The sequence below is a fragment of the Tripterygium wilfordii genome, chromosome 13 (assembly GCF_013401445.1).
Source record: "Tripterygium wilfordii isolate XIE 37 chromosome 13, ASM1340144v1, whole genome shotgun sequence".
NCBI classification, from domain to species: domain Eukaryota; kingdom Viridiplantae; phylum Streptophyta; class Magnoliopsida; order Celastrales; family Celastraceae; genus Tripterygium; species Tripterygium wilfordii.
This window is the reverse complement of record NC_052244.1, coordinates 3,459,167-3,485,064: the sequence shown is the minus strand read 5'-3', so window position 1 is coordinate 3,485,064 and position 25,898 is coordinate 3,459,167. Positions and strand designations below refer to the sequence as shown.

General features: G+C 36.8%; 3 protein-coding genes and 1 pseudogene across 6 annotated transcripts; all 4 read left to right on the top strand.

Moving 5' to 3' along the window:
- Positions 1–1,371: 1,371 nt before the first annotated feature.
- LOC120013501 (stomatal closure-related actin-binding protein 2-like) lies at positions 1,372–8,976 on the top strand. Of its 2 annotated transcripts, none has more exons than XM_038865336.1 (13): positions 1,372–1,628; positions 2,823–3,125; positions 3,375–3,503; positions 3,760–3,852; positions 4,447–4,593; positions 4,969–5,037; positions 5,247–5,330; positions 6,402–6,582; positions 7,208–7,324; positions 7,527–7,579; positions 7,941–8,075; positions 8,416–8,565; positions 8,737–8,976. In XM_038865336.1, exons 2-13 carry the CDS (start codon positions 2,841–2,843, stop codon positions 8,779–8,781), a joined length of 1,488 nt encoding a protein of 495 aa, XP_038721264.1. In that variant the 5' UTR covers positions 1,372–1,628; positions 2,823–2,840; the 3' UTR covers positions 8,782–8,976. The 2 variants fall into 2 exon arrangements, with proteins under 2 accessions (XP_038721264.1, XP_038721263.1); XM_038865335.1 differs by having other exon boundaries at positions 7,521–7,579.
- On the top strand, positions 5,397–5,504 carry LOC120014001 (annotated as a pseudogene).
- Positions 8,977–10,147: 1,171 nt separating the features above from the next.
- On the top strand, positions 10,148–12,907 carry LOC120012191 (G2/mitotic-specific cyclin S13-7-like). Its single transcript, XM_038863500.1, has 7 exons — positions 10,148–10,331; positions 10,860–11,010; positions 11,102–11,162; positions 11,284–11,568; positions 11,688–11,813; positions 11,918–12,166; positions 12,260–12,907. Exons 1-7 carry the CDS (start codon positions 10,295–10,297, stop codon positions 12,767–12,769), a joined length of 1,419 nt encoding a protein of 472 aa, XP_038719428.1. The 5' UTR covers positions 10,148–10,294; the 3' UTR covers positions 12,770–12,907.
- Positions 12,908–14,437: 1,530 nt separating this feature from the next.
- Positions 14,438–25,796, top strand: LOC120011851 (calmodulin-interacting protein 111-like). 3 transcript variants are annotated; one of them, XR_005471164.1, is made up of 13 exons: positions 14,438–14,700; positions 15,281–15,576; positions 16,369–16,521; positions 17,547–18,436; positions 19,683–19,887; positions 20,701–20,908; positions 22,615–23,138; positions 23,642–24,068; positions 24,198–24,278; positions 24,419–24,609; positions 24,686–24,873; positions 24,963–25,237; positions 25,335–25,796. XR_005471164.1 is itself a non-coding variant. In XM_038862992.1 (12 exons), exons 2-12 carry the CDS (start codon positions 15,283–15,285, stop codon positions 25,030–25,032), a joined length of 3,231 nt encoding a protein of 1,076 aa, XP_038718920.1. In that variant the 5' UTR covers positions 14,438–14,700; positions 15,281–15,282; the 3' UTR covers positions 25,033–25,796. The 3 variants fall into 3 exon arrangements, 2 of the variants coding, with proteins under 2 accessions (XP_038718920.1, XP_038718921.1); XM_038862992.1 differs by having other exon boundaries at positions 24,963–25,796; XM_038862993.1 differs by lacking the exon at positions 14,438–14,700 and having other exon boundaries at positions 15,430–15,562; positions 24,963–25,796.
- Positions 25,797–25,898: the final 102 nt, after the last annotated feature.

Here is a 25,898-nt window from a genome sequence, read left to right as displayed (position 1 = left end):
TTTAATTCAAACCCAAACCCAAACCCATTTAACCAATTAATTATTGATCAAATAACGAAATTGAATTTTTGGGTTTGACTTTGACTAAATAACATCAAGGTCTATAAATTGTGGGTAGTCCATTAAGGTTTTATTTGATAGATTGGATAGTTTATTTTATTTTATATATAACATGGTTTATTAAGAATTTTAGTTAATTTATCAAAGTGGTACACACAACTTAAAATCTATGACTGAAATAGCATGGTTGATAAAAGTTGCAATTGACTTTGTGGAGAAAAAAAAAATCATTTCAAAATCATACAAAAATTGTATCATATGACTAGAGAAACACATTAGATTTATCTAGCATTTATTATAAAATTTGATCCTAAAACACGTCATTAAAATATTAATTGGGAAAACTAAAATTCATTCAAATATATGGTCATAACTATTTACTCACCAAAAGATTTTATTGTTAGCAAGATTATTAAAATGGGGATGTTACGTAGGATGAAGAAAGGCCGACAAGATCGTTAAAATGGGAATGTTACAATAACTTATTTATATACAAATAATTAATATAATATAATATTCAATATTTAATAAAAAATAAAAAATAGGATAACTTTTTATTTATGGACATGTTAATAACTAAATATGGTACAAAACCATAATTTTCTAAGACCTCCAAAAATTATGAAAAACAAGATACAAAATATAAAATACAATAATTATGTTACAAGTTGTAACTTGTATTTTATACTTTCTATTCTATGTAAACTACGCATAAAAACAACAACAAAAAAATTTATTAGTATTGAAAAAATACTTGTTTATCTACATTTTCATCGGTAACATTGCCCTTTAGAATTAACTATGCCTGAACACCGAAGTAATGAATTTATAAATGTATGATTTTTTGAAAAATCAAATGAGGTATCAAAATACAATAGTAATATCAAATTAGTATATTTTGAATACCCATTTTTGTTACTCCCAATAGCGAGATGCTTTAGCTTCAACGTCATCAACGCGTTCATGGATTGTCAACATCACAAATAAATATTAATACACGTTCTAACGTTCATATTATTGTATAAGAAATTGATTGATGAAGAAATGTCCAATTTTTTTATACACATTACTACTTTATATTTGATAATGACAATTTCGTAGATAAGTAGTAAGGTCCATAAGGAAGGTTCTTTTCATACAGCAAGAGGTCCTGCCAAACGGCCCTTAAATTGGAGAAGCACCCACAATGTGGCTTGGAGCCATGGACATGGCATTGTTGTGATTTTAGTATTCAGCCGGACACTTTTTAGCAGAAATTACAAATGATGACTGATGCAGAGACCCAACCCACCCAAGTGTTAGAGAGAGAGAGGAAGATTCTATTAAGTTTGTTGAAGAAGAGGAGACTCTGAGACAGAGAGAAGTCGGGGACAAAGGCTCTTCTTTTGCTTTTTTCCTTGTCTTCCTTTTAAAAAAGCAAAACCCAGAAAGGCAGAAACCATTCATCAGATTCTTCTTCTTCTCATTTCACATGCTCTCTGTACTTTCTTCCATCTATACATTTGCTATCCTCAAGTAGCTAGAGGAATCTTTGAACATGCAGCAGCGTTAGCGGAGCTATATAATCTGTGAGTTCTTAGTTATTTTTTTTTTTGTAGATTTTTTGCTTGCATTACTGTTTTTATTTTTTATTTTTTTATAGGTCTGGGTTTTCAGTTCTTAGGATTGATTTGGATTTCCTTTGTTTAGGCTGTGATCATGAGTAGTTGGGTTTTGTTTCAAAATTGGGACGAGAGATGCTTCTTGTGTATCTTTTGTTCTTGCTGAGATTAACTGCAGATTCAGGAATTTATTGTTTTGTGGAGAAGTTTGGCAATGTGGGTTGCTATTATTGGAAAATAGTTAAGAGAGACTTGATTCAGGAACAAAAGCAGATATCTGTACTCTGTAGAGGATAATTGAGAATGAATCGAATGAATCCTTTTTCTTACTTTATTTAGGTTGAAATATTATCTTTTCATATATCCACTTAATGTTATAAGTTTGCTACTTGTTATTAGAAGGGCATTTAATTTAATTCTGCTTCTTCTCTTTTATATCTCTTCTTCAATACCTTGAAATAGTTACTAGTGATTCAGGATGATTTTGAAATGGTAAATTAAGATGGAATTTTTGGATGGAAAATTTGTTCCATTAAAAGTATATTTGGCGATGAGACTCAAACCCTTGAAATTTAGTGAAATTTGGTCCCTGGTAATTTGTTTTGACGAGTGAGATCACATCTGTGGTTTTGTCGACAAGAGCATGTTCCCAGTTTTACTGCAAATGCATCTTATTAATCCCCTGTTCTCCCATCGCTTTCTTTATTCCCTCGCGAGTTAAACTTGTAAGTGTTGTTTGTTACCATCTACTTTTTGTTAGATCTTTGTTCTCTCTTATCATTTTTTCTTATTTGTGTCAACATAGCTCTTTTTAAATATATTTCTTTCATGAATTTAACTGTGGCTTTTAAGTTTGATCAACCATGGTCCATGGATGACCTGTTATTCTGTTAAGTTATGGGGATTCATGGGTTGAGGGATCTAGTGCAGCCTCTCAATGAATATCGTACATGAATGTGGAATACGTAATGACGCGTCGCTTGAATTGTCAAATTTCTACAAGTATCTGGTCTTCTAGTTTGCAATAATTGATGAAAATAGAAACTTCATTGTATTTGCGGAAGTTGAATTTCTATTTTCAGAGGGTTTATTACATAGGAGATTTGATGGTTATTCTGTTAGATGTCCACTAACTGAGGATGTTTTTCTTATGATGAACAGAGAATCTACTTTATACCAATGGCGAAGATAAGTCCTGAATTTGAAGAAAATATGCCGGCAGAAGTAATTTTTCCTGTATCAGCTGATGTGAGCTTTGCCTCTAACCATTTCCCAAAATATAAATTAGGCCCCGATAATCAAATTTTGGACGAGCCTAAGGAGGACAACAAGGGTCCATCCTTAATGGAGGTCGTTGAACGGGAAACTTCCCAGCTGTCAGAGCAGCACAAGCGCCTCTCAGTTCGTGATATTGCCAGTAAATTTGACAAGAACCTGTCTGCGGCTGCTAAGTTGGCTGATGAGGTTTCTAGACTATCCATTTTATCTTGTATGAATTTTATCATTTGTGTTTCTGTTTATACTCATTGTATGGATGCTCTAACAACAAATGGTCAAACTAGAGGTGGCCATGTCTGTAATTCATAGTTTCAATATTCCATGGTTGTCATTTGTCCATTTAGAGCTCTTTTTTCCCTATGAATAAAAAGACTATTGATTTAACTTTAAGCTGACACGGATAACCCAATATGTACCATTTTTATTGAAATTCAGGCAAAGCTTAGAGAAGTTGCCTCTTTGGAAGGGCATGTTCTTTTAAAGAAGCTAAGAGATGCATTAGAATCTTTAAGAGGCCGTATGGCAGGACGACACAAGGAAGATGTAGAGAAAGCTATCTCTATGGTTAGTTGTTGTTCCTTCCCCTCCTTTTCTTTTCTATTCTCCACTAGCATGCTTGTAAGCTCCCATGTGTCTCATTTAATATGAATGCCTATCATGATTATTGGGGCGCGCTAATTTGACAACAATTTCATGTATTACAATTTCAAAAAGATATTTTTTTCCTTCTAATAATGCTTACATACAAGCACTTATTTAATTTCATGGGCATCCTATGATTGCATTGCAATTAACACAGTTAATTCCATCTTACTTTCAGGTGGAAGCTCTAGCAGTTAAGCTGACTCAAAAAGAAGGAGAACTAATTCAAGAGAAGTTTGAAGTGAAAAAGCTAGCAAACTTTCTCAAACAGGTCATTTGATGACATTTGAATATGCCCCAAGGCTTTTCCGGACAAATGGTTTTTCTTTCCATCTCATGATAAGCTTAAGGGTTTTGAAGTATTGGAGAGCCTAGTTTTGATTGGAAACTATGGCAAAGGAGAAACCATGTGTTGGATTCTGCTTACTCTTTTTTAAAGGATTGACATGGATAATCCCAAAATAATTGGTAATAGGTTTTCTTTGGTGACAATGATATTTCAAGATATACTTTTGTAACATGGAGTAGAATGTTTGCAATGACCTAGTTCAGAGTCCACAAAACTTTACAAGTAGACACATCACACACGTGCTTCATGCGTGTGTGCTATGTGCTGCTTGATTCTTTGGTATCTACGGCTGGCGTTGTTGGCCCTCAATCTCTTTGAATTGACCAGAAATATTATTTCGTGTGGTTAATATTCATATTTAGGTCCATGTTGGTTAAATTTCCATAGTCATCTCTTGCTCTTTAGTCTAAACTCTAAAGTCATTGATGTGCTGCTAGTATCACATTTTATGTGAATTCTTTTTAACAGTATGATATTGTTCTTTCTCATTGAATTATGTTACATTTTTTTATCCAGGCATCTGAAGATGCTAAAAAGTTAGTAAACCAAGAAAAATCCTTTGCTTGTGCTGAAATTGAAAGTGCTAGAGGAGTGGTGCAGAGGTTTGGGGAGGCTTTAGAAGAAGAAGAAAGAATTTCTGAAAATTCCAAAAACCAGGCTCCTGTGAGTTCCTATTGTTTTTATGTTGTTATTTTAATCTATTCAGGTGACTAATTTTATCATCCATAATTATCAAACATTAGCAACAGATTATTGGCAATTTTTTCCCCTTTCCCTTTTCTTTTTGTTTACCTTGAAGGATCTGGGATCATATGCTTTGACAGCCTTAAAATTGCGCATCCGTATTATGCACACATCTATCTGTTTTCACTATGCAAGGCTTGTTATTAGATGTATCTGTTATGGGATCGTTAGGTATTTGGCCCTTACAGGAACAATGAGATGCACCACAAGCATGTTGTTCATTTGATTGAAGTCAAAACCTGACATTGAATAAGAAAATTTGTATTCCATTTCCTTTGATATTCCCTATTTCAGGTTGTTCAAGAACTGATTGAGGAGGTTCAGGAGGGTAGAAGGATTAAATTGATGCATCAGCCAACTAAGGTGAACTGGCACTTTTTCTTCAGTTTTGCTATTGCACATAGGTCACGAATAGTTCTGGCTTATATCCAGAAGTACGACTACTGGAGTAAAACATGCTCAAGGCTTGTGGCTTAATTATTTTATAGAGGTTTTGTGCAAGTCTTTCTTTTTGATTAATTTCTTGTAACTAATGGTTTTTTCTGATTATAGAAAATACATTATTCATGCAGATGGTGGACATGGAATATGAACTTCGCGCTTTGAGAACTCAGATTCGTGAGAAATCTGTATTTTCCGTTAAGCTTCAGAGAGAGGTTTGTAAACCATTTATTCTTCCCCCGCCCAAATACCTCTTCACATTCATTTTTTTATTATTGTGATTGTAGACAAAAAGGAGAGATGGTTCGCATTTTCCCTGCCAGGGACGAGGGAAGCTTCATTGCTTTCTTGTTCTACACATCTATGATTTCAGTGTATCTTTTATTTTTGATTATTATTATTTTAAATATGATGCAGCTTTTTTTTTTTCCCTTTCCTTAAAGAAAAACCTAACTGGAAGCAAATATATTTACTTTATATGATTGCCTTAATCCTGAAATTCTTAATGTTAGTTCCATGAACTGTTATCGCCTTAGAATTTCTTTTGTTGAGGTTGCTATGTATTGAATTGTAATTGACCAGTTCAGCTTGTGAGTTTTGGTCTTGGCGCTTTAATAACTCTAGTTAACAATAGACTGTGGCCTTTTATTAATTTCAACAGGGGAAAATGGCAGTATCTTTAATTGATAGAAAACAGTGACAGCTATACTTAATAGAGGAAAAGCACAACTAAAATAAAAGTTCTATGCCCACGCATAGTGACATTAAGTGATTAGGCTGCAAAGCCCTTACGTCATAGGGCTAGCGGCTTATTTAGATCCGTACCCCACATTAGGAGAGCTAGCGTAACTTTCGGTGCTGTGATCATCACATGGTGATCAGCTACTTTCCTTTAGGATTATTAAATTTGACCATCCTGCAGAAAGGTGATGTCCTCAGATAAGATAATGACATTTAAAAAGATCATATCAAAATCTGGAAAGTGGAAACAGCCAACTAATATATCATGGTAAAGAAAGGAAACTAGAGGTTTGGAAACTCTAATGATCCATCTTTGACCCCAGAAGCTGTAGGTAGTTTCCTGACACTCTTTATCTTAATGTTTCTGCAGCCTGGCCCTGGCTTTATTCTTTTCTTTGCACAGTTTGTGCTGAGAGATTTGTTTGTAACTAAGTTATAATTCTTGTTCGTTGATCTGTGAATCACCCATTATATATTAAAATATCAATGCCGGAAACTTGTTTTTGATTTATCTCTCTTATTGATGCCCCCCATTTTTTGTCCAGCTTGCAATATGTAAGAGAGACGAGGAAAACAAATCCAGGTTATATATGTTAGATGGTTCTGAGACACTAGGTTCATGTCTACGACTACGGCCTTGCTCAGATAGATCTCCACTGCTTTCAAAGTGTTCAGTTCAGTGGTATCGCATATCAACTGAAGGCAGCCAAAAGGAACTTATTGCAGGTGCTCATTAATCCCTTTTTGTAGTATAGTAACATAAATTTTGGTTGATGCAGATCATGGAAGATACTGTCTTGTTTAACATATTAAGCTTATAGATATAGTTTACTTGTTCCCTTTCTCTTTTCAGCAGTTTTATGGTAGCATGTTGATAAAATGAGCTAGTAAGATGACAATTTTGAGATAGATTGAGAAAATGATTGCATTTAAAGAACAGAATCAAATTACAGAAGTTAGAAGTAAGGGACTATATGGATGGGCCAAGGCTTCACATGTATCTATAGGAAAGGATATGCACAGGAGCTCCATAACATTGGCCATGCTAGGGCCTTGTCCCAGCTGGGTGATGCCCATGATCAGGTCTAATCGCTTGTGTCCCAGTAGTAAGATAGAATGGCTAGTTTTTGCATGTCATATGGCTAGATGTGCATGTTTATATGTAATATCCGAGTTTGGATATCACACGTGCAAATTAGTGGCAGCAATTGATGTATTTAGCTGAGATCCTTATAACTGCCATTTCTTTCTTTCTTTTCCTTTTTTTCATCAACAACTAAATTTAGGCTTCACAGATTTCGTTTTTCTTTATCTTACACCAACTAAGTGGCTTGTAGTTTCAATTTCACAGGTGTCAACAAATCAGCTTATGCTCCTGAACCCTTTGATGTGGGACGAATGTTACAAGCTGAGATAATCTCAAATGGTCAAAAAGTAACTGTAACGACTGCTGGCCCCATTGATCCTGGTTTGTATAAAAAATGTGCATCTGATGTTTTGAATGTTGGTATTGATATGTGGTATTTTTTCATTTCTATTTTCCATCAATTTTAAGCGAAAAACATTGATTTGATTTCCAGAATAATAATAATTATAATAATAGTGAACTGATGATTAAAAAATTAAAGAAGAAAGGCTCGATAGTCATTGTGATATATTTGCAGCTGCAGGCTTGGGAAGCTACGTGGAGACACTGTTGCGGAAGTCTCACTCTGAATTTAATGTATGGAAACTTACATTTTTCTTTCCATTTATTATTGCATCTTTGTGATGAAAACTATTGTGCTGAATAATGGAGTATATTGATCATTTATGGAACAAGAAACAAAAATGGAATTATATGCATTCTCCTTTGTAACCGTTTTGTGAAAAAGAAACTATAAATAGAGCAAAAGTGTTGTTGTTTTATTTGATGGGTTTCTCATTTAAAATATTCATGTTCCATAAGGTTTAAGACAAGAACAAGGGCTTGGAGCTGATGCGTAATTGCACTTGTCAAACATGATTATCTCCACTAGTGTTTCTCGCAGTTTTAAATCTACTTTTGCTGGTGGACTTCTAATTGGAGTTTATTTACTTTGTAGGTAGTTATCTCCCAAGTGAATGGACAAGATCATCCTTCACATTCTGTTCATGTATTTAATGTGGGGAAAATGAGGATAAAGCTCTGTAGAGGGTGGATCACAAAAGCCAGAGAAATTTATTCTATGTCAATGCAGGTGCGTTCCTCAGCTATAGTTATTGATTTTACTTACAACATCAGTGTAACCTTAAACAGATTGGAAAATAACAATCCTCGCTTTGGACATTGAACCCTTTCACCATGATCTAAATGATTGAATTTGTTGATGAGATTTTGATGGAATTTGCTTCCTTAGAAATTGTTTTGAGTACTAGTAGTTATTTTGGCGTATTTCTTGGAAGACAGATATCCTTTTGTGTTTCACTGAATTAAAGGAGGGAGGAGAAAGAAAGTAAAGTAATTTCTTTGTCCAATACAAGGTAAGAAAGTGGAATTGTTGATGGAAATTTCTAACCGTTACTCTTTCCCATCTCTAGCTATGTGGACTTAGGGTGGACAGCAATGCTGCGGCCAAGCAACTGTTTTGGCAAGCGAGGAAAGGGCTATCGTATGTTTTAACATTTGATTCAGAGCGAGAAAGGAATGCAGCTATAATTGTTGCAAGGAAATATGCTCAAGATTTCAATGTGAGATCCCTTTTCCTTTCTTTGAATTTGCCTTAGCATTTTTATGCCAAATGCCTGTAGAACATAATGCTGAATCCTTTGAATCATTCTGCTTTCTTTCTACCTATTCTTTTTTACTCAAAATGCTTTTGATTTGCATATGGTTTGAGATATGAAAGCGTATTGTGACAGGTGATGCTTGGTGGAGCAGATGATCAAAGTATAGAAGATAACTGAAACTGACCAAGTTTTTTTTTTCCCTGATAGTGTTGAGTGAGATGATATGTGGGTGTGTGCATGGTGTGATGATTTTGTAATCTTTAGGTCTAGGCATAGTTTGTTTGCCTAATGGGTCTGTTACTTGTAAAAAGTTAATGAAATTTTAATTGATTGGTTGTGGCTGATTTTGCAATATAGAAGCAGTTCTGTTAATCATGGCCACCCGTTCATTCCTTGGTTCCAAATATCTACTTTATTTTATGTTATATATTTGTGAATATAGATATAAATAGGAATTCTCACATAAAGGTTTAAAATAAAGACTTACGTTTTCACCATTGATTTGAAATATGTGGTATCCAAAGCCGTGAGCCTCACTTGTCATCTCACTCATCCATACCCTCAAATAGTAGTCTTACTTTAGACAATTATACGAGAATTCATGTAGATATACATACCTAAGAGGATAATGCGAACATATCTTGAGAGCAAGCTTTACACAAGAATTTTCATTACTCCTCGTATCACTTTAGCAATTAATCCCTCTTGACATTGCTCTTCAGAATCAGATGCATCATACATGTTTACTTACATCCTGCAAATTCATAACCATATTTTCCAATCTTATGACCCAAAACAAATGCAAGTTCACACCTTCTATTGATTAAATATTGTTTCCGTAAATCTTAAAACGAAAAAGATAAACGTCCCAACAACTGGGATTAAGGATCCCAATTGCTGAGATGTATGGACAGTATTTAAAGTATATGTGAAACCCATCACATTCATTTTAATTTTCGTCTATATATCTCAACAACTGAGATCAGTGGGATCCTAATTGCTTGGACGTAGTATTGATGGTCTTAAAAATCTCAACTTTTTGAACTCCATGATGTGTACTTAGATGAAGTATATTTTGTACTTTTTGTTTTTTCAGTTTACTACGCTTTGGCAAAGTGGGTCTGGGCCTTAATTTCAAATTTCAGGCCCGCAGTCTACTGCAGCTGACAAAATTAGGCCCACAACGGCACCAGTTGAGCCCGAGCCCATCCAGAGGATAAGGTTTCGTGTAACCAAGTACCAAGCCCATAATCGAACTTGCGTGTCTTAGGAATTAACACGTGCACAGCATCTGGCACCGGCTGGCCACGTGATATTTATATTCACGACATTGAACCTGACATTCGTGTATTTTAACACAAACGGTAACTTTTTCCTTTTTGCCCAAACTGCACTCCCCAACGGCTATAATTCTCAAAATCGCTGTGCCGCTGTTAGATCATAATTAGATCCTACGGTTTAGAATTGAAACAAAATATGACCGTTGTAAGTGAATCGTCGGCTCCTCAGCTTCATAAGGAGGCCTTTCAATCACTTCCCCTCTTCCATTCGATTTCTCTGAAGCCAAAGACGAGAAAGTTTCAGAGAGAGAGAGACAGACAAGAGAAAAAAGAATATCGGGAGAAAGAAAGAGAGAGATTTATTCCTTGTTCGATATCCGTTTGAAGAGATTTTGTTCTATCGATTAGAGATGGCTACGAGACAGGTTGTTCCACAACAAGCGAGAGGTATAAAGAGATTTTATTTTTTTGCTTTCTTTGGTGTTCTTTAATTTTTAATCGTTAAGATGTGATTGTTGAGGTTTTCTTTCAAATGGGTTTTATCTAATATGATTATCTATTTATTCACCAAGAGATTTTATGGGTTCTGTTTTCTCTTCGATTGATCTGTTATGGAGTTCTCTTCGATTAATCTTAAATACACCTCTTTTTTTTTCTTTTTTTTTTATCTGGACGATGATTGATGTGTTTCGATTTTTTTTCTCGGACTCGGTGCAAAACGTTGTTGTTAAAAGTGTTTTGTTCGATGGATTTTGACTGAAAAATCTGATCTTGCTAATTTTCTTGTGTTATCTTTTTGCACCTTCTGTTTGGCTTCCCAGAAACCAGAACCAAAAAAGTAGGGGAAAAAGATTGTGCCCCAGGAAATAAAGTTCTTTGTTTTTCTTTAGATTTACTCGATATTATTTTCCCTTTCGACTCCTTTGTCTTGTCTTCCTTAATTTCTGATGGGTTTGTCATGGATGTGCGTCATAGGTGAGGGAGTAGTAGGGGTAGGTAGACAGAAGAAGAATGCAGCGGCCGGTGATGGAAGAAACCGCCGCGCACTTGGTGATATCGGTAATCTTGTAACTGTTCGAGGAAATGACATTAAGCCTCAAGCCCAGATTACTCGTCCCATAACAAGGTTCCCAATCCTTCCTACACACACGTATGCGTATATATATATCTATCTCTATTTCTTGGTTCGTTTTGGCTGACCATTCTGTATCCTATAGGAGTTTCTGTGCACAACTACTAGCTAATGCTCAAGCCGCAGCAGCCGCGGAAAACAACAAGGTTGATATTGTTTTAGACCACCTCTTTGCTCTAGCATATATTTTCTGATGCAAACGACACTTATTCCATCATTTTCTGACTAGAATCTTTAACTTATGTTCGGGATTTCTTTGAATTGCAGAAACAAGTTTGTGTGAATATCGATAAGCCGGCACCTGCTGCTCTTGTGGATGGAGTTGTTGCAGTAAAGAAGGCTGCGGCAGGAAAAGCAGTGCCAAAGAAAGTAGCAGCAGTGAAGACAAAACCAAAAGAAATCATTGATATAAGCTCTGATACAGAAGAAGCTAAGGCAAATGATAAGCGTGAGAAGCAGCAATTGCAGAAGAAAAAAGAGGGAGGAGAAGAAGACAAGCCCAAGAAGAAAGCAGCACCCACTCTTTCTTCAGTCCTTACTGCCCGGAGCAAGGTAATTTCTGGACTTTTTGATTATTTGATGTTTGTCTTGCAACTTTAGAGGCAGTTTTATTTATTTATTTATTTTTGTTGTGGTGATTTTTGGTTTAATTTGGATCAAACCTTCTTTAGGCTGCTTGTGGTCTGGCTAACAAACCAAAGGAGCAGATTGTTGATATCGATGCAAAAGATGCCAATAATCACTTGGCTGCTGTTGAATATGTTGAGGACATTTACAAGTTCTATAAGCTAGTTGAGGTACATTACTTTCTGTTTGAATTTTGTGCATTCTCTCCCGTCTTATATGGATTTTCTTACAGTATCTGAAATGTTATGGGACATCTTTCAATTTTGTGATGTAGAATGAAAGCAGGCCTCACAACTATATGGACTCACAGCCTGACATCAATGAGAAGATGAGGTCAATTCTGGTGGATTGGTTAATGGATGTCCATCACAAGTTTGAACTTCAACCTGAAACTCTGTATCTTGCCATCAACATAATCGACCGGTTCCTTTCCGTAAAGATTGTGCCAAGAAGGGAACTGCAGTTGGTTGGCATCAGTGCCATGCTTATTGCCTCCAAGTATGAAGAAATCTGGGCACCTGAGGTATGCATGCAATGCAGTTATCTTAATTTCAAACCACCTTCTATTATCATCAAATGCATTTCATAAACTAATTGAAAGATGAAAATTTTACAGGTCAATGACTTGGTATGCATTGCAGACAGAGCTTACAGCCATCAACAAATATTGGTCATGGAGAAAACTATATTAGGCAAGCTTGAATGGAACTTGACAGTGCCAACACATTATGTATTTCTAGCTCGTTTCATTAAAGCGGCTATCCCTGATCAAGAAGTTAGTCTACAGATGGAGAACATGGTGTATTTTCTTGGTGAGTTGGGTATTATGCATTATGACACTATAATAATGTTCTGCCCATCAATGCTTGCTGCCTCTGCAGTTTATGTGGCTCGCTGCGCTCTGAATAAGACCCCATCTTGGACTGAGACCCTGAAGCTTCATACAGGGTTCTCAGAATCACAGCTTATGGGCTGCGCCAAACTGTTGGCACTTTTCCACTCAAAAGCTGCTGAAAGTAAGCTTCAAGTTGTTTATAGGAAGTACTCAAACCCTCAGCGAGGAGCTGTTGCCATACTCCCCCCAGCCAAATCTCTACTACTGGGTTCTGCTGGCAGTCAACTATAGTTTGAATTTAAGAGATCTTCTCTTATAAATAACTTTTAGACATGATTCCTATGTATTTTTTTAGACATGATTTGGCATGTGACAGTCACTATTCTTTGTGATTTCAATCGAGAAGATAATATATCTCTTATTTTTTTTCGTTCTTTTGTTCTTCATCTTTCATCGGCTACGGCTAGGCTAATAGCTGCTGATGATAATACATTATTATCTCAAATTAAAGAGCAGTTCACATGTCCAATGTATGCTATCACATAAAAAAATTACAATCGAGCGTTTTTCACAACAACAAAATAAAAGATCATAGAATCTAAGAGATTTTATTTGAGTCATGAATCCAAGACCAACATGGTTATGCAAAACGATTTGCTTACCTTTTTTATGCATTGTTCATCATAATTCCTCTGAGTTTCAATCTTCAACATGCTCTGGTGATGGTTTTAGATGGTCTTCCAACAGTTGCTATTTGAAATTTGATGACAAAGCAGCAATTGTCAGTAATCTTGATAGTTATGCTGAGGCACAAAGTACTAAACACATAAATAGTCAGGATGATTATGGCAATAATCATGAGAGTATTGACGTGTATTTGAAAAGGTTTCAAATTCTCTACAATATACAAAATGTCAATGATGGTGTTGGTTTGGTGGTAAGGTGCATACCAGTGATGCTCTCCGACTAGGTACAAAATAATAATGTATCTTTTCCATTCCTAATGAGATTATGCATAAAACTATTGCATATGCCACCACTACAAAATGGATGTCTTTCAGTTCAATGCAAATGATATCGAAAGGACAAATATGTATGTATGAAGCTATAGGTATATGCCGCCAATGGAGGGTGTCTAGGAAGCAGAACATACCTTTCCCTTGATAAACTGCTGTATTAGCATTGAGGTCTCCTCCCATCAACAGATGCTTCGACCAGTCTTTAGCCATTGAGTTTTTACATTTTCTGTAACAAATGTCGCCAATTTGGGGCAACCTTTCAAGAACATTTCAGTCAAGGATGTAGAGTCGTATGCCTTTAATCTCCCAAGAATCAAATCTCCTCCAAAACCCATTACTAGAATCAGTCACTCTCCTCCTCTCATGACTAGACACCATATAAATCCTCTTCTTCATCGTTATCAATTCAAGGAATCAAAGACCATCATGCGACCCCCGTATTGGCCAAACTCCATCGTCGTTGCCTAGGATGCCGATTGCCTACTCCGCACTTCCCTTTTGTGCACATCACTTGAGTGTGAAGCCTTGTCAAACTGATGTGTAGTCATTCATATAACCGTTGGATCAAAATTGGAGATAATTAGAGACGATGGGAATTGGAGCTCCCAATCCGGTGGTTCATGGATTACGAAAAGAATTTAGGGTTTAGAATTTAAAATTTTGATTTTAGGGTTTGCCCGTTTAGGGTGTTGGGGAGGGTTGGGTTTGTCCCTAACATCTTTCAACTCTTGACTGTTTGAGATGTTCGAGACCGTTAGTACAAACATTTCCCAACACTTCTCAACCTAACACCTCCTAACACCTTAAACGGGCAAGCCCTTAGTAATTAGGATTTTAGGTTTACCATTTAAAATTTACTATTTTTTTAGCAAAAGTTTATAGCTACAATTCTAGGGAAAACAATGGAGCCCACCACCATTAAGGCATTAACCACTAAACCCTACGTAAAAAACCCCCTACATCCTCCCTCGTCATGTCGTCGTCTCCCTCGTTTTCACTTCACAGCTTCAACAACAGTAGACGGTAGAAAGAGAGAAGACGAAAACCTCTCACTTCCTTTCTCGAAGCTTCAACACGTCTCCCAACCGCAGCAATTCAAGGCCTCAACCGGCGGAGGGTACATAGGGACAAGGATTTTGGTCTATGAAAGCACGGTATTCCGACTGAAAAACCCTTAGAAAGGTTGTGCCGTTTAGCTTCAAGGTATTACTACGTACTCTTTCTCTTAGTTGCGGTCTTTTCGCTCTGTATTTGTATTTGTATTTTTTCATCATCTGTAGCTGTAGCCACTTAGTTTTTTTTATGCTACTATCTCGGCGATTTCTTTTGGTACGTGGAATTTTACTTGGTCCGCTGGTGTTTTGATAGAATTCATGTGAAGTTTTTTTCTTTAACAAATATTGGATGGCGTTTCTTGCTTTTATGCTATTATCTCTCGCTCCCTCTGTATCTGGGTGCACTCCTATGTGTAGTATCAACTGTGGAAATTTGGTTTTCAATATGATAGTTTTTGTTATTGTTCATACTTTGGGCTTGCCCATTTGAGGTGTTCAGGGGTGTTGGGTTGGGAGGTGTTCGTCCCGAACACCTCTCAACCCTTGACTGTTTCAGGCGTTCGGGACTGTTGGGACAAAACTTCTCTATTAGGTTATATATAAAAATCTCAACACCTCCCAACACCTCTCAACCCCTCCCAACCCAACACCTCCCAACAACATCCCCAAACACCCAAAACGGGCAAGCCCTTTGTGAACAACTTGAATAGTTTCACCCCCTCTTCCAGAAATGCCTTCGAAGACAAAGAAGCACTCAAAGGTGTTGTCAAGGCTGTCGAATCCTGACCACTCTGCATCTCCCCAAACACTGCCCTCAACACCTCATGATGTAGAAGTTAGTGAAGAAGATCTCAGACGCCGTCTTCTGGAAGCTTCTAGCACATATCCTTCTCTTATTGGAGAATCGGCATTCATCGGTGAAGTGACTGATATTGAGGTGAAGCCTCAATCCAGAGGCTGCCAAATTTGGCTTTCAGAATCTTCTATGGTTGCTTCTTCCCTTACTTCAGGTTCTCTTGTATCGGTAATTCACAATCTTTTTCTAGCATGCTCCATTACTATTGATATATAGGTATATTCGTTTCAAGGGGTTGAGTGACAGAGTCTATAGGATTAAAATTATGGAGCCACTTCCTGACCATGCAAAGAGAGAGATCTGGACTTTGATTTGGGATGGGCGTCAAAGGAGTCCAAGAATTAATTTCAACAATCACCTCATAAGATTTGCTACTTTTTGCTGAAGCAATGCATTATATATTAGACTTGTTTATTTGGAAGTTTTTTGGCAGATTCATAAAAGTCGGCTTAAAAAAAAAAAATTTGAACTAAAAAATAAACTATATTAAAGCATAAGTTCTAAAAATTCAATCATACATACATAGCTTGTGTTTTCACCATCATCTTGAAGTTATAAATATAGGAGTTGAATGAGAAGTTAAAGCATTTGTTCTTTATAAAGAAATCTAGAATTCGGAAAACTTGCTAATTGGTCCATCTGGTAAAAGGAATGTTGCATAGGGTTTATGTTCCAAAGGACAAACTAACCCAGGAACTACTTCTCTAGATTCTCATTTTGCTATCAAACTTAATGGATTTTGCCAAATCCATTAGTCACCCACCTAAGTGGAACACATTTTTTGTGGGAAAATAAATTATTGAACACAATTTTGGGAGTTAATTCGCTTCATTAGGCTTCTCTGTGTTTTGTTTCTTCTTGAAGATGGTTCTCTCCTTTGCTTGCTGATAATTTTCTTAGGTTCACATTTTTATGTTGTTGGTGTCTGCCAAAGTGACTCTCCATTGTAATGTTTGGCAGGTGTCACTTGCTGCTTTACAGGGCAGAATCTCTAATAGGTTCCCTCTCAGCTCAGTATTTGATGAATGTGATAAAATATTTGATTCTTCAGATGATACATCGGGTGACGCCGGAAAATATTTTGCCCTCGCTACAGTATTTCCTTCTCGAAAGGTTTGGAATGCCAACCTTTGCTATCTAACACCTGGTTTTATTGTTTTTCTTTGAGACATTTCACATCATTTATGCATATCCCAACAATTCCAATCCGTGTTGTGAATTCGACACTGCCCAGTATGTTTACTTCTTGTATCAATACTGGCACGAAGACTTTCTATCATATTAGGTATCAGCTGCCCAGAAGGCTCCTCTGTATCTTTGGACAGAAACTTCTAATATGGCTGTAATTGTTATCAGGAACCTACCTACACTACTTCTAAATCACACATCTTTTCACGAAATCTTACATGGTGCTGAATAACAAACATAATCTAAAGTAGAAACAAAAGCATTGATGAACCACATATATGTAGGTGCAAACGGCTTAAAGAAATATCTTATAAAAGCTTATTATGGGAGGAGTTTGGCATTATTGCTTTTAGGTGCTTCTCGTTCTTATGGGAAATGGTGTTTGGTAGTTTTCTTGAAGGAGCTTACAAAAAATTATCATTAGATGCTTTTAAAAGCTTCTAGGGTGTTGCTTTTTAAAAGCTAGATTCTGCTTCTTGTTTTGTAACTCATTTTATTGATTGTAGTATCCTTTTTTAATATTTGTATAACAAGCTTTTAGAAGATCATCTGTAAGCCACTTACGATAATCACGAGTAATGCCAAACTAGGCCATAGTCGGTGAAAAAATATTTGGTGGATATAGAATTAGAGTGCTCCATGGATTTTTATTTCTCTTTCAACTTTCCATCGAGTTAAAAAATCGCTGAGTTAATTTGCCCACCAGAAGTATTGTTGCAAGAAGCTTTTCGGAGTTCTGTTTCCACACAACATATATGGATTTTAGGGGATATCATGAGTAAAGTTAACCTGATTTCACATCTTTAAAAGGCTTGCATTTTTGGGTGTATGGACTTTTTTTTTTCTTATCTGTTTGCTTGTTTATCTCTAGTGAATAATTTCCCTTAAGTTCTAGTCTACAAGTCGACTAATGTCTCATATTTTCCCGCTGTTTTTCCCTTCGTTTTCAGATATTGAAGAATGGAGTACGATTATCTTCAAATCTTTCGAGCACTATGGGTTATCCTTCTCCGGGCAGAATTGTTTTTGTTCATTCAGTACAAAGCCAGTTCCTTACCCATAGCGTAAACGGAAGTGATAAAACACATACACCTTTAGTCAGTCGTCCCTTATTGCGTAACTGTGAGGAATTGCATTTACGACTTGCAAATTTGGAAACTCGAGTTGAAACTAAAAGAAATGTGCTGTTTACATCGGACTTTAATGCTGAGAAATCTCATGGTCGATTCGAAAATAGGACAATATCATCCCCTAAGACGCCATTGCATAAGTCTAAATTTAACTCCCCTACTTCTGGTCACTTAGATTCCCCAATGTCCGAAGAACCAGTTTCTAGTGTGCTCAGTCGAATAAGTTCTTCTATTGGTTCAGCTAATATTACTGACTCATTAAAGGATGAGAGTTCTAAGAAAATTCTGCAGACATGTGCTAATTCATGGTTGTATACTCGTAGTTTACTTTGTGGAAATCTTGTAGCCATCCCAATGCTCTCAGAGCTTTGCTTTTTCTATGTGATACGTGGTGAGCTCCCATCAGATGGTTCTAATCAAGACCCAGTGAACCAAAGAAGTGATGGATTGCATCCTAAAGCTTCAAATTTTGTTGATCATATGCATGATGCTTATGTTGTAAGCCGTGAAACAAAAGTACACTTATATTTACCATTGGGGTCAGGATCTGAATCACCAGGAAAGAGAGGTTTACCTGGTCTGCAACTTGAGTTTGAGAATGCAAAAGCAAGTATGGTAAGCGATATTTCTAAATTGGGTGGTCTATCTAAAGAGTATGCAGTTTTGATGGATATAATAATCTCATCATCTGTGAAGGCGACTTTGGCAAGGTATCTCATATCTGATTGATCATTTCTCTATATAAGCAGTCTTGACTCTTCACAATGGATGCTGTGCTCTAGAATTTTTTTATGATAAATTGTGATTATACTGGGTATAGTATGACATCTATAAGTTGAAGAAAATATATTGATTGAAATATGTAAGCCATATTGAGCATTATAAAATAGTGTTATGAAATATATGATTTCATATGTGACATCGGAAATTTGAATCAGTAATGTTGAGAGCTACTCTCACATGCTTTTTGGACTTCATGTTGGCTTCCTTTCCTAAGCCAGTCAGTTATGTGGTTCAGTTTAAATCTGTCAAAGGTATATAAATCTGGAAAATACATAGAAACACGGAGGTTTACCCAAGTCATATACAAGCATGAGTGGCATTTAGACAAACAATTGGAAGACATTCAATCTCCTTTTATAAATATTTTGGTTTACAACATTGTGAATCTTCTGTTCTTTGAGTTTCCCAATTAATAGTTTTTTCTCAAAATTTTGTGAACTGTCATCTTGAGCTAATTTTCTCATCAGGAAGCCAAAAAAATCATAGAGTAAAGCACATCCTGCCTTTAGAAGTACATCCTCCCTTTAAAAGGATGTGCTTTTCTTTGATTTATTTGAGAAGTTGCAGTACCAATTGTTCTTTTGTAAAGATGTAAATATTATTTGATTCATATATTCATATGTGCCTATGTATGAAGCAGAAAATGCTTTTGATGCCTCTCTCTTTGGTTCTCCTTTTCTCTATTCTTTTTGTTACATTTTGCTTTTGTGTAATTGTACTTTGTGAATATGGTATGTTTGTGTAGATCTTATTTGCATATATCAATCTTAGTTATCTGTTGAGCCATTTTTCTTTTTCTTTTTCATCACATTTACATTCTGTTCATTGGGTTGGTGTTAGATTATTAGAAAGAATACAAGTTCTAGAAAAATTTGGTTGATTTTCCCTTATATTGTGGAGTATCCCTCGTAAATTTCTGGTGAAATCATGCAGACCAGAATTAGCCAACTTTCTGGTTGGTTAGTTTGTCCATTTTTCAAATTAATGAAACCAATTGTAAAAACTATGTGGAGAATAATTTTTCACTGCTTTGGTTCATTTACTCTTGGTCCATTATTTAAGTGTGTTTGTATTTACATCATTGAATTTTATGCCTTGAAGCTATAATTTCCTGCATTTTGTATGTTTTCACTTTTCACTTTTCACACATTGAACATTAATATTGTCTTATAGTCTTGGTCTACGAACCACAAAGGGAGTGCTTCTTCATGGCCCCCCTGGAACTGGAAAGACGTCTTTGGCTCGACTATGCGCCCATGATGCCGGTGTCAGACTTTTCCCTGTGAATGGACCTGAAATTGTTAGTCAGTATCATGGAGAGAGTGAGCAAGCTTTGCACAAAGTTTTTGAGTCAGCTAGCCAAGCTGCACCTGCGGTGGTTAGATTTATTCTCTTTGAGGGACTCAATTTTCTTACATCCGAATATTTTCTGCTTCTCATTGTAGAACTGTTGAATTTTGAATCTCTATAGTATGTGTCTACTATTCGTATTCTCAATGGTAGAATTTATTTGTGCCCTGTTGGCATAGAGGGTTTTGGGACCTTATAATTTTTATGCTCTCGTGATCAATTTTAGAAATTTCAAGTGGTAGTGCAATAGTGGGAGTTAAAAATTTCATCAACTGTTTGAGTTTTCAATATTAAATTAGAGCCATGTTGAAGGTTTTGTCTAGAGTAGACAGGAAGTGTTGTGACCCAGCCTAATGTTTGATCTAATGTTTGATGGTTGTTTTCTTAGAATAGAAAAATTTATTTAGAGCAACAAGCAGGTACAAAAGAATTACAAAGAGACTAAGTTTAAGGCCTCAAGAAAATTATTACAGAGAGTGGAACTTCAAAGCTTAATGCAAAGCACCATCTTGGAAAGAAGTTGTGTTTAGTTATGATAATATTTGATTTTTGGAAACCTGTTTCTGTCCTGTGGAAGATATTAATTGTACATTTTTTTGTTTCTTTTTTTAAGTACTTGTGGTATTTGAAACTTTAGAGAGGCTGCTGTAAATCAACGAATCCCAAATCGTTGATCTATTTATAATGTACTTATTTGTTCATTTTCTTTGACCCCCAGTCATTGTAGTGGTGGTCAGAAGTCATTGCCTATAAATTGAATGACTAACGGTTGCTTCTCAGAAACTTCCCCTAAGCATTCTCTATTACTCTCACATAGTAATCAATGGCTTTCATTTTACAGGTTTTCATTGATGAGTTGGATGCCATTGCACCATCTCGGAAAGATGGAGGCGAAGAGCTATCTCAGAGAATGGTTGCGACCTTGTTGAATTTGATGGATGGAGTTAGTAGAGATGATGGTGTTCTTGTAGTTGCTGCTACCAACAGACCAGATAGTATTGAGCCTGCTCTAAGACGGCCTGGAAGACTTGATAGAGAGATTGAAATTGGTAATTCTACAATATCTTCCATTTTTACCTTTCTCTTATTTTAATTTCATGGTCTGAAGCCAATAAACTCTTATGGAACGACAAAGTCAATAAATTCTATAGGTTCCATCAAGTTGACTTGATTGGTAGATTGAATCTTGAAGTCAGGTCCGTGCATCTTAAGCATCTGTAACTCAACATCACTTTTTTGTAAGCTTAATCTCAAATCAGATTCTGTTGTAGCTAACAATTCTGGTTTGACCACTTCAGTCATCAAAACATCTTCTTTCAACTCTGCAAGACTGATATGGAACTCTTTTTTGAAATGTATTGGATATGGCGTGAGGCTGTCCAGTAGTAAAAAATTCTACCCCAACTGGATACGCTTCCTCTCCAGCCTTGTTTTCTTGAAGAAAATTTTCCTTGTCAAGCAAATTTGGAGTTGATTCAGTATCAAGACCTGGCTGTAATGATGGTGCTTCTATCGTTTTGTACATGATCTTGGACTCCTTATCTTGTACCTGTTGAAATTCAGCTTCTTTTCACTTGAACTCTCCCCTTTATTATCTTGAACAACAAGTGAATCAGGTTGAGCACATGATGCTGTAGGGAACTGATTTGCAGATGTCTTTTATGTTGTAAATGACCCTAACTTTTAAGGATATTTTGGCAATTGTTCATAAACCCTAAAGTCACTATAAATATTATTATTGTGAAAACCCTAGAATTAAGAAAGGGAGTACGAATGCTTGTATTCAGTGAGAATTCATGTGAGAGAGTTCATCAATAAAATTTAGGGAGAAGCTATTAATAGATGCTGCGATAGAGTTGCTGCAAACAGGGTTTAGGTTTGAATACTTTTGACCTGCATAACGTCAGTGTCACACACAACTAGATATTGCTGCAAACAGGGAATTGGGGAATGCGTACCCCACATGCATTCTCCTAATTGGGTAGAACACTACTCAGTGGTCATTCTATAACAGGTCCGGCCTATAATATAGTTTTACTGTGGAACAACAGACTACCAAAAATGCACAACCAAGCCTTTCTTTTCCAGACGGTAGCTCAGGTAAAGCAGCTCCCACACCTAGCAATACAAGATTCAGCCCTTCCCTTGTTTCTGTTCCAGGTTGATTCCAAAGACGGAGTTGAAACATACAATCAAACAATGGTCAGATGGACCCCTCCATCATGGTATGATGTGCTGCCAATTCTGTTCCAGCTCCAGAGCGTGATGGCTATGAGAACATAATGAAACCCATGCATTGCCTACTTTCCACATATTTGTACCCTTAATAGAAGTATATATTCAAATATGGGATAGAATTCACAGTTTTTCCATCAGCAGAAATTATACCCTATGCTCGTACAATATCTGTTTGATGCGTCTTTTCTTCAAAATATCCTGAAAAGAAAGCATTAAATCAATTAAAAATCTATTTGGCATTCTATTTTTGTTGAGTTTTCAAGTGGTTTTATCGACAATAATTAGTATTAAGTTCCATGAAGTTCAACTATGTTTAATATATACATCATAATAAACCTGTAAACTTGATTTGATGCAAGTGCATTAAGCATATGCTAGTTTGTGGTTCTGTAAAATAATGAAGTTATTATTACTAATCTTTCTGTAGGGCATCCGAGTGTTTCGAAACCTTAAATGCAGGCTTCTCGCCTTTTTCCACGACTTCATCTACATCATTTCCTTTAATTCACGCATGCAGGTGTTCCTTCCCCTACACAACGGTTGGATATACTTCAGACCCTTCTCTCAGCAATGCCAAACTCTCTATCAGATACTGAAGTTCAACTACTGGCTATGACAACACATGGTTTTGTGGGTGCTGATCTGGCTGCTCTCTGTAATGAGGCAGCCTTAGTTTGCCTTAGGCGTTATGCACAATTAAACAGATTTTGTGATAGTTTAAAACGGAGTGGGATGTCTATTGCACATGAAGGATTTTCGGAGATTACCATGGATGGATCTAATTGCTCAAAATATATCAGCGACGTCTTGATGGACACCGCAGATTCTGTTGCTTCGCTTGTCTTAGATTTGCCTGTTTCCAATGAGAATCCACCATCTTTCTGCATGAGGGAAATGGCTTCAGAAGTTACACCTCACATTCAGAATGGCAGTAGTGTTAGTTCCAAAGGGATTTCTTCGGGAGAAGAAGATATGTTGAGACTAGCTTTTGAAGATTTTGAAAAGGCCAAGTTGAAAGTGAGGCCTAGTGCCATGCGAGAGGTATTTATTTTGACATCTGCATTGTTTGGAATATCATTTTTTAGTCAATCTAGATCATGGAACCAGGGTCCACTATATTATTATCAGCCAGATTTTATTCAAGGCCTGATGGCTTCCTTAATATGTTTCTGATTGTATGATGAGCTGTGGACCAGGTATGGGTCAAGTGAACTTTTTAATAAGGATATGTTATATGTGTAATCAACTTGCAATCCAAACATTCTCATAAGGAGACATAGCACGACTTCTGGTACTTTTACCTTTTGTAGTTTATTTGTCACTGCTGGCTGAGTGGTTGCCAGAATTGGTTTCGATGTACTTTGTTTTCTTTTCCATCTCTTTCGCCACTTTTTTGGCTTCATTGTATTCTGTTCCCTAGGGACGTAAAATATGGTCAATGTTGGATTTTCTTTTGCCACTCTAGAAGGATTTTTCATGTTAGCCTCTAAATAAGTACGCGAGGGTTTTGGTTGGTCAAATATATGATATTATTCCGTCTGTAGGTTATCCTGGAGGTTCCAAAAGTTAACTGGGAAGATGTTGGTGGCCAAAGGGAGGTCAAAGCTCAGCTGATGGAAGCAGTGGAATGGCCACAAAAGCACCAGGATGCATTCAAGCGAATTGGTACCCGTCCACCAACAGGAATTCTGATGTTTGGTCCTCCTGGATGTAGTAAAACCCTCATGGCGCGCGCAGTTGCCTGTGAAGCAGGTCTGAATTTCCTTGCAGTCAAGGGTCCAGAGCTTTTCAGCAAGTGGGTTGGAGAGTCCGAAAAGGCTGTGAGGTCCCTATTTGCAAAGGCCAGGGCAAATGCCCCATCGATAATATTCTTCGATGAAATTGATGGTCTCGCTGTCATTCGTGGAAAGGAAAGTGATGGTGTTTCCGTTTCTGATAGGGTTATGAGCCAACTTCTTGTTGAATTGGATGGTTAGTAATTAAGCATTACATTGCATCCCAATTTCCCTGCTCATGGAAACTTATCTCAATCTTATATATTTGTGATTAGAGCATGCATCTTTTGTTCTATGATCATTGACTTGAATATATTGAATTTAGGGTTGCATCAAAGAGTCGATGTTACTGTTATTGCTGCTACAAATCGGCCAGATAAGATTGATCCTGCCCTTCTGAGACCAGGTTTTGCCAACTTCTTTCTATCTTTGGCTCTCTTTTCATCATTTCCACGCATGAACATGTAGATATGCACTCAGGAATCCAGATCATTCTCTTTCTTCTTTCCACAAGCTTGATGCTGATTGCATTAAAGAATTGTACAGGACGCTTTGATCGGTTGCTATATGTGGGACCTCCCAATGAGGCTGACCGCGAAGATGTATTTTGCATCCATTTGCGCAAAATTCCATGCAGTTCTGATATCAGCATAAAAGAGCTAGCTTCTCTTACAGATGGTTACACAGGCGCTGATATAGCATTAATATGCCGAGAAGCAGCCATCGCAGCCATTGAGGTTGTTTGTTCCCAGATCCCTTGTCCCTTCCTATGTTTTCTTTTGATTTTTGAGTAACTAATGTCTATGCAATCAGGAGAGCATTGACGCGTCAGAAGTAACAATGCAACATCTGAAGGCTGCAATTAGACAAGTGGAACCATCGGAGCTTCATTCCTATGAAGAGCTATCAGTTAAATTCCAAAGACTTGTTCGCTCTAGTGCTAGAGGAGACGCCTTAAAAGATGACCAATTCTGTAGTAGATCCAATGAGTTTTCTATGCGGTAAATATTTTTGAAAAGGAAAATTCTATTGAGGCACCAATTCTGTTTTAACCAGAGATTCATTTATTTCTATTACTCTGGTCTGGCAGGTCTTTGGCAAACTATACCATGCTGTTCTTATATCGCCTTTTCGGTTTGAAGCCTACTTCGAGTAGGTAGTGACCATTCTACTACAAGAAGTTGGTTTCTTTCACAACTCAGGCCGCAGAATGCATCAGGTTACTCTCGGAATGTAAACTATCCCCGCTTTAATGGAGAGAGTTTCTGCTTGCATGGTGCCTTATAAGGCTGTTCAAATGAGAATATCTATATATCTATATCTCACCATTTTTTTTCTCCCCTGTGAGGCAAAGATCTTGTGAAGGTAAGTCTCCTTCCTCTAGAGGGTTTGACTTCTTAATCAAGCAAAACATCTGACCTTGAAGCTCCATCAGTATTTTGATGTACAAAGAGCCGTTCAGTGTGTTGCAGCACCATCACCATCAGCAAAATTTGGCAGCCGTGGTGGCACATCCAAAGTTGCAGGCTCTGTACCATAGGCAGATGGGACATTTTCGGTCTCCGCCCAATGGACAATTTGAGCATCTGTTCAGTGCTTAGGATGTGGGCACCAGTGGTTCCAGGATATGTGGAGGATTCAGAGTCGGCCAATGCAAATGGATGGAGGAAGGTTCTGACTCTGTTTCCAACTGGGAAAGACTTTTGAGTTTGGATAATCTGAAATGTGAAAATTTGAAATTTGGAGCTGTCTTCTTGTAAGTCCTGAGAAAACATAAGAATGAATCTTTTCAATCATGGATATGACCATATATCAACTTCCAAGCTGGAACAGTCGAGTCAGGATCACCTATTCTGCTAAACTTGTAATGGTTACATTTCTTATTTTATACGTATGTACGAGATGCTTCTGCTTCGGTGGTAAAGTTTTGTCTTCATTATTTGTCCTGGTTGTTTACTTTGATTTTTCCGATTCTCTTTGGTGGGCACAGAAGTGCCAATTTAGTCCCAACAAATATGAATTTTAG

What these genes read in the sequence shown, in the direction of transcription:
- LOC120013501 (XM_038865335.1), top strand. Translation starts at nt 2,841, where the DNA reads ATGGCGAAGATAAGTCCTGAATTTGAAGAAAATATGCCGGCAGAAGTA. An exon ending in CCAAAAGGAACTTATTGCAG is followed by an intron (nt 6,583 to 7,207) that starts GTGCTCATTAAT and finishes TCAATTTCACAG; the next exon opens with GTGTCAACAAATCAGCTTAT. An exon ending in TGCTGGCCCCATTGATCCTG is followed by an intron (nt 7,325 to 7,520) that starts GTTTGTATAAAA and finishes ATATATTTGCAG; the next exon opens with CTGCAGGCTTGGGAAGCTAC.
- LOC120012191 (XM_038863500.1), top strand. Translation starts at nt 10,295, where the DNA reads ATGGCTACGAGACAGGTTGTTCCACAACAAGCGAGAG. An exon ending in ATTACTCGTCCCATAACAAG is followed by an intron (nt 11,011 to 11,101) that starts GTTCCCAATCCT and finishes TGTATCCTATAG; the next exon opens with GAGTTTCTGTGCACAACTAC. An exon ending in AGTTCTATAAGCTAGTTGAG is followed by an intron (nt 11,814 to 11,917) that starts GTACATTACTTT and finishes TTTGTGATGTAG; the next exon opens with AATGAAAGCAGGCCTCACAA.
- LOC120011851 (XM_038862992.1), top strand. Translation starts at nt 15,283, where the DNA reads ATGCCTTCGAAGACAAAGAAGCACTCAAAGGTGTTGTCAAGGCTGTCG. An exon ending in CAGTATTTCCTTCTCGAAAG is followed by an intron (nt 16,522 to 17,546) that starts GTTTGGAATGCC and finishes CTTCGTTTTCAG; the next exon opens with ATATTGAAGAATGGAGTACG. An exon ending in ACTTCTTGTTGAATTGGATG is followed by an intron (nt 24,069 to 24,197) that starts GTTAGTAATTAA and finishes TATTGAATTTAG; the next exon opens with GGTTGCATCAAAGAGTCGAT.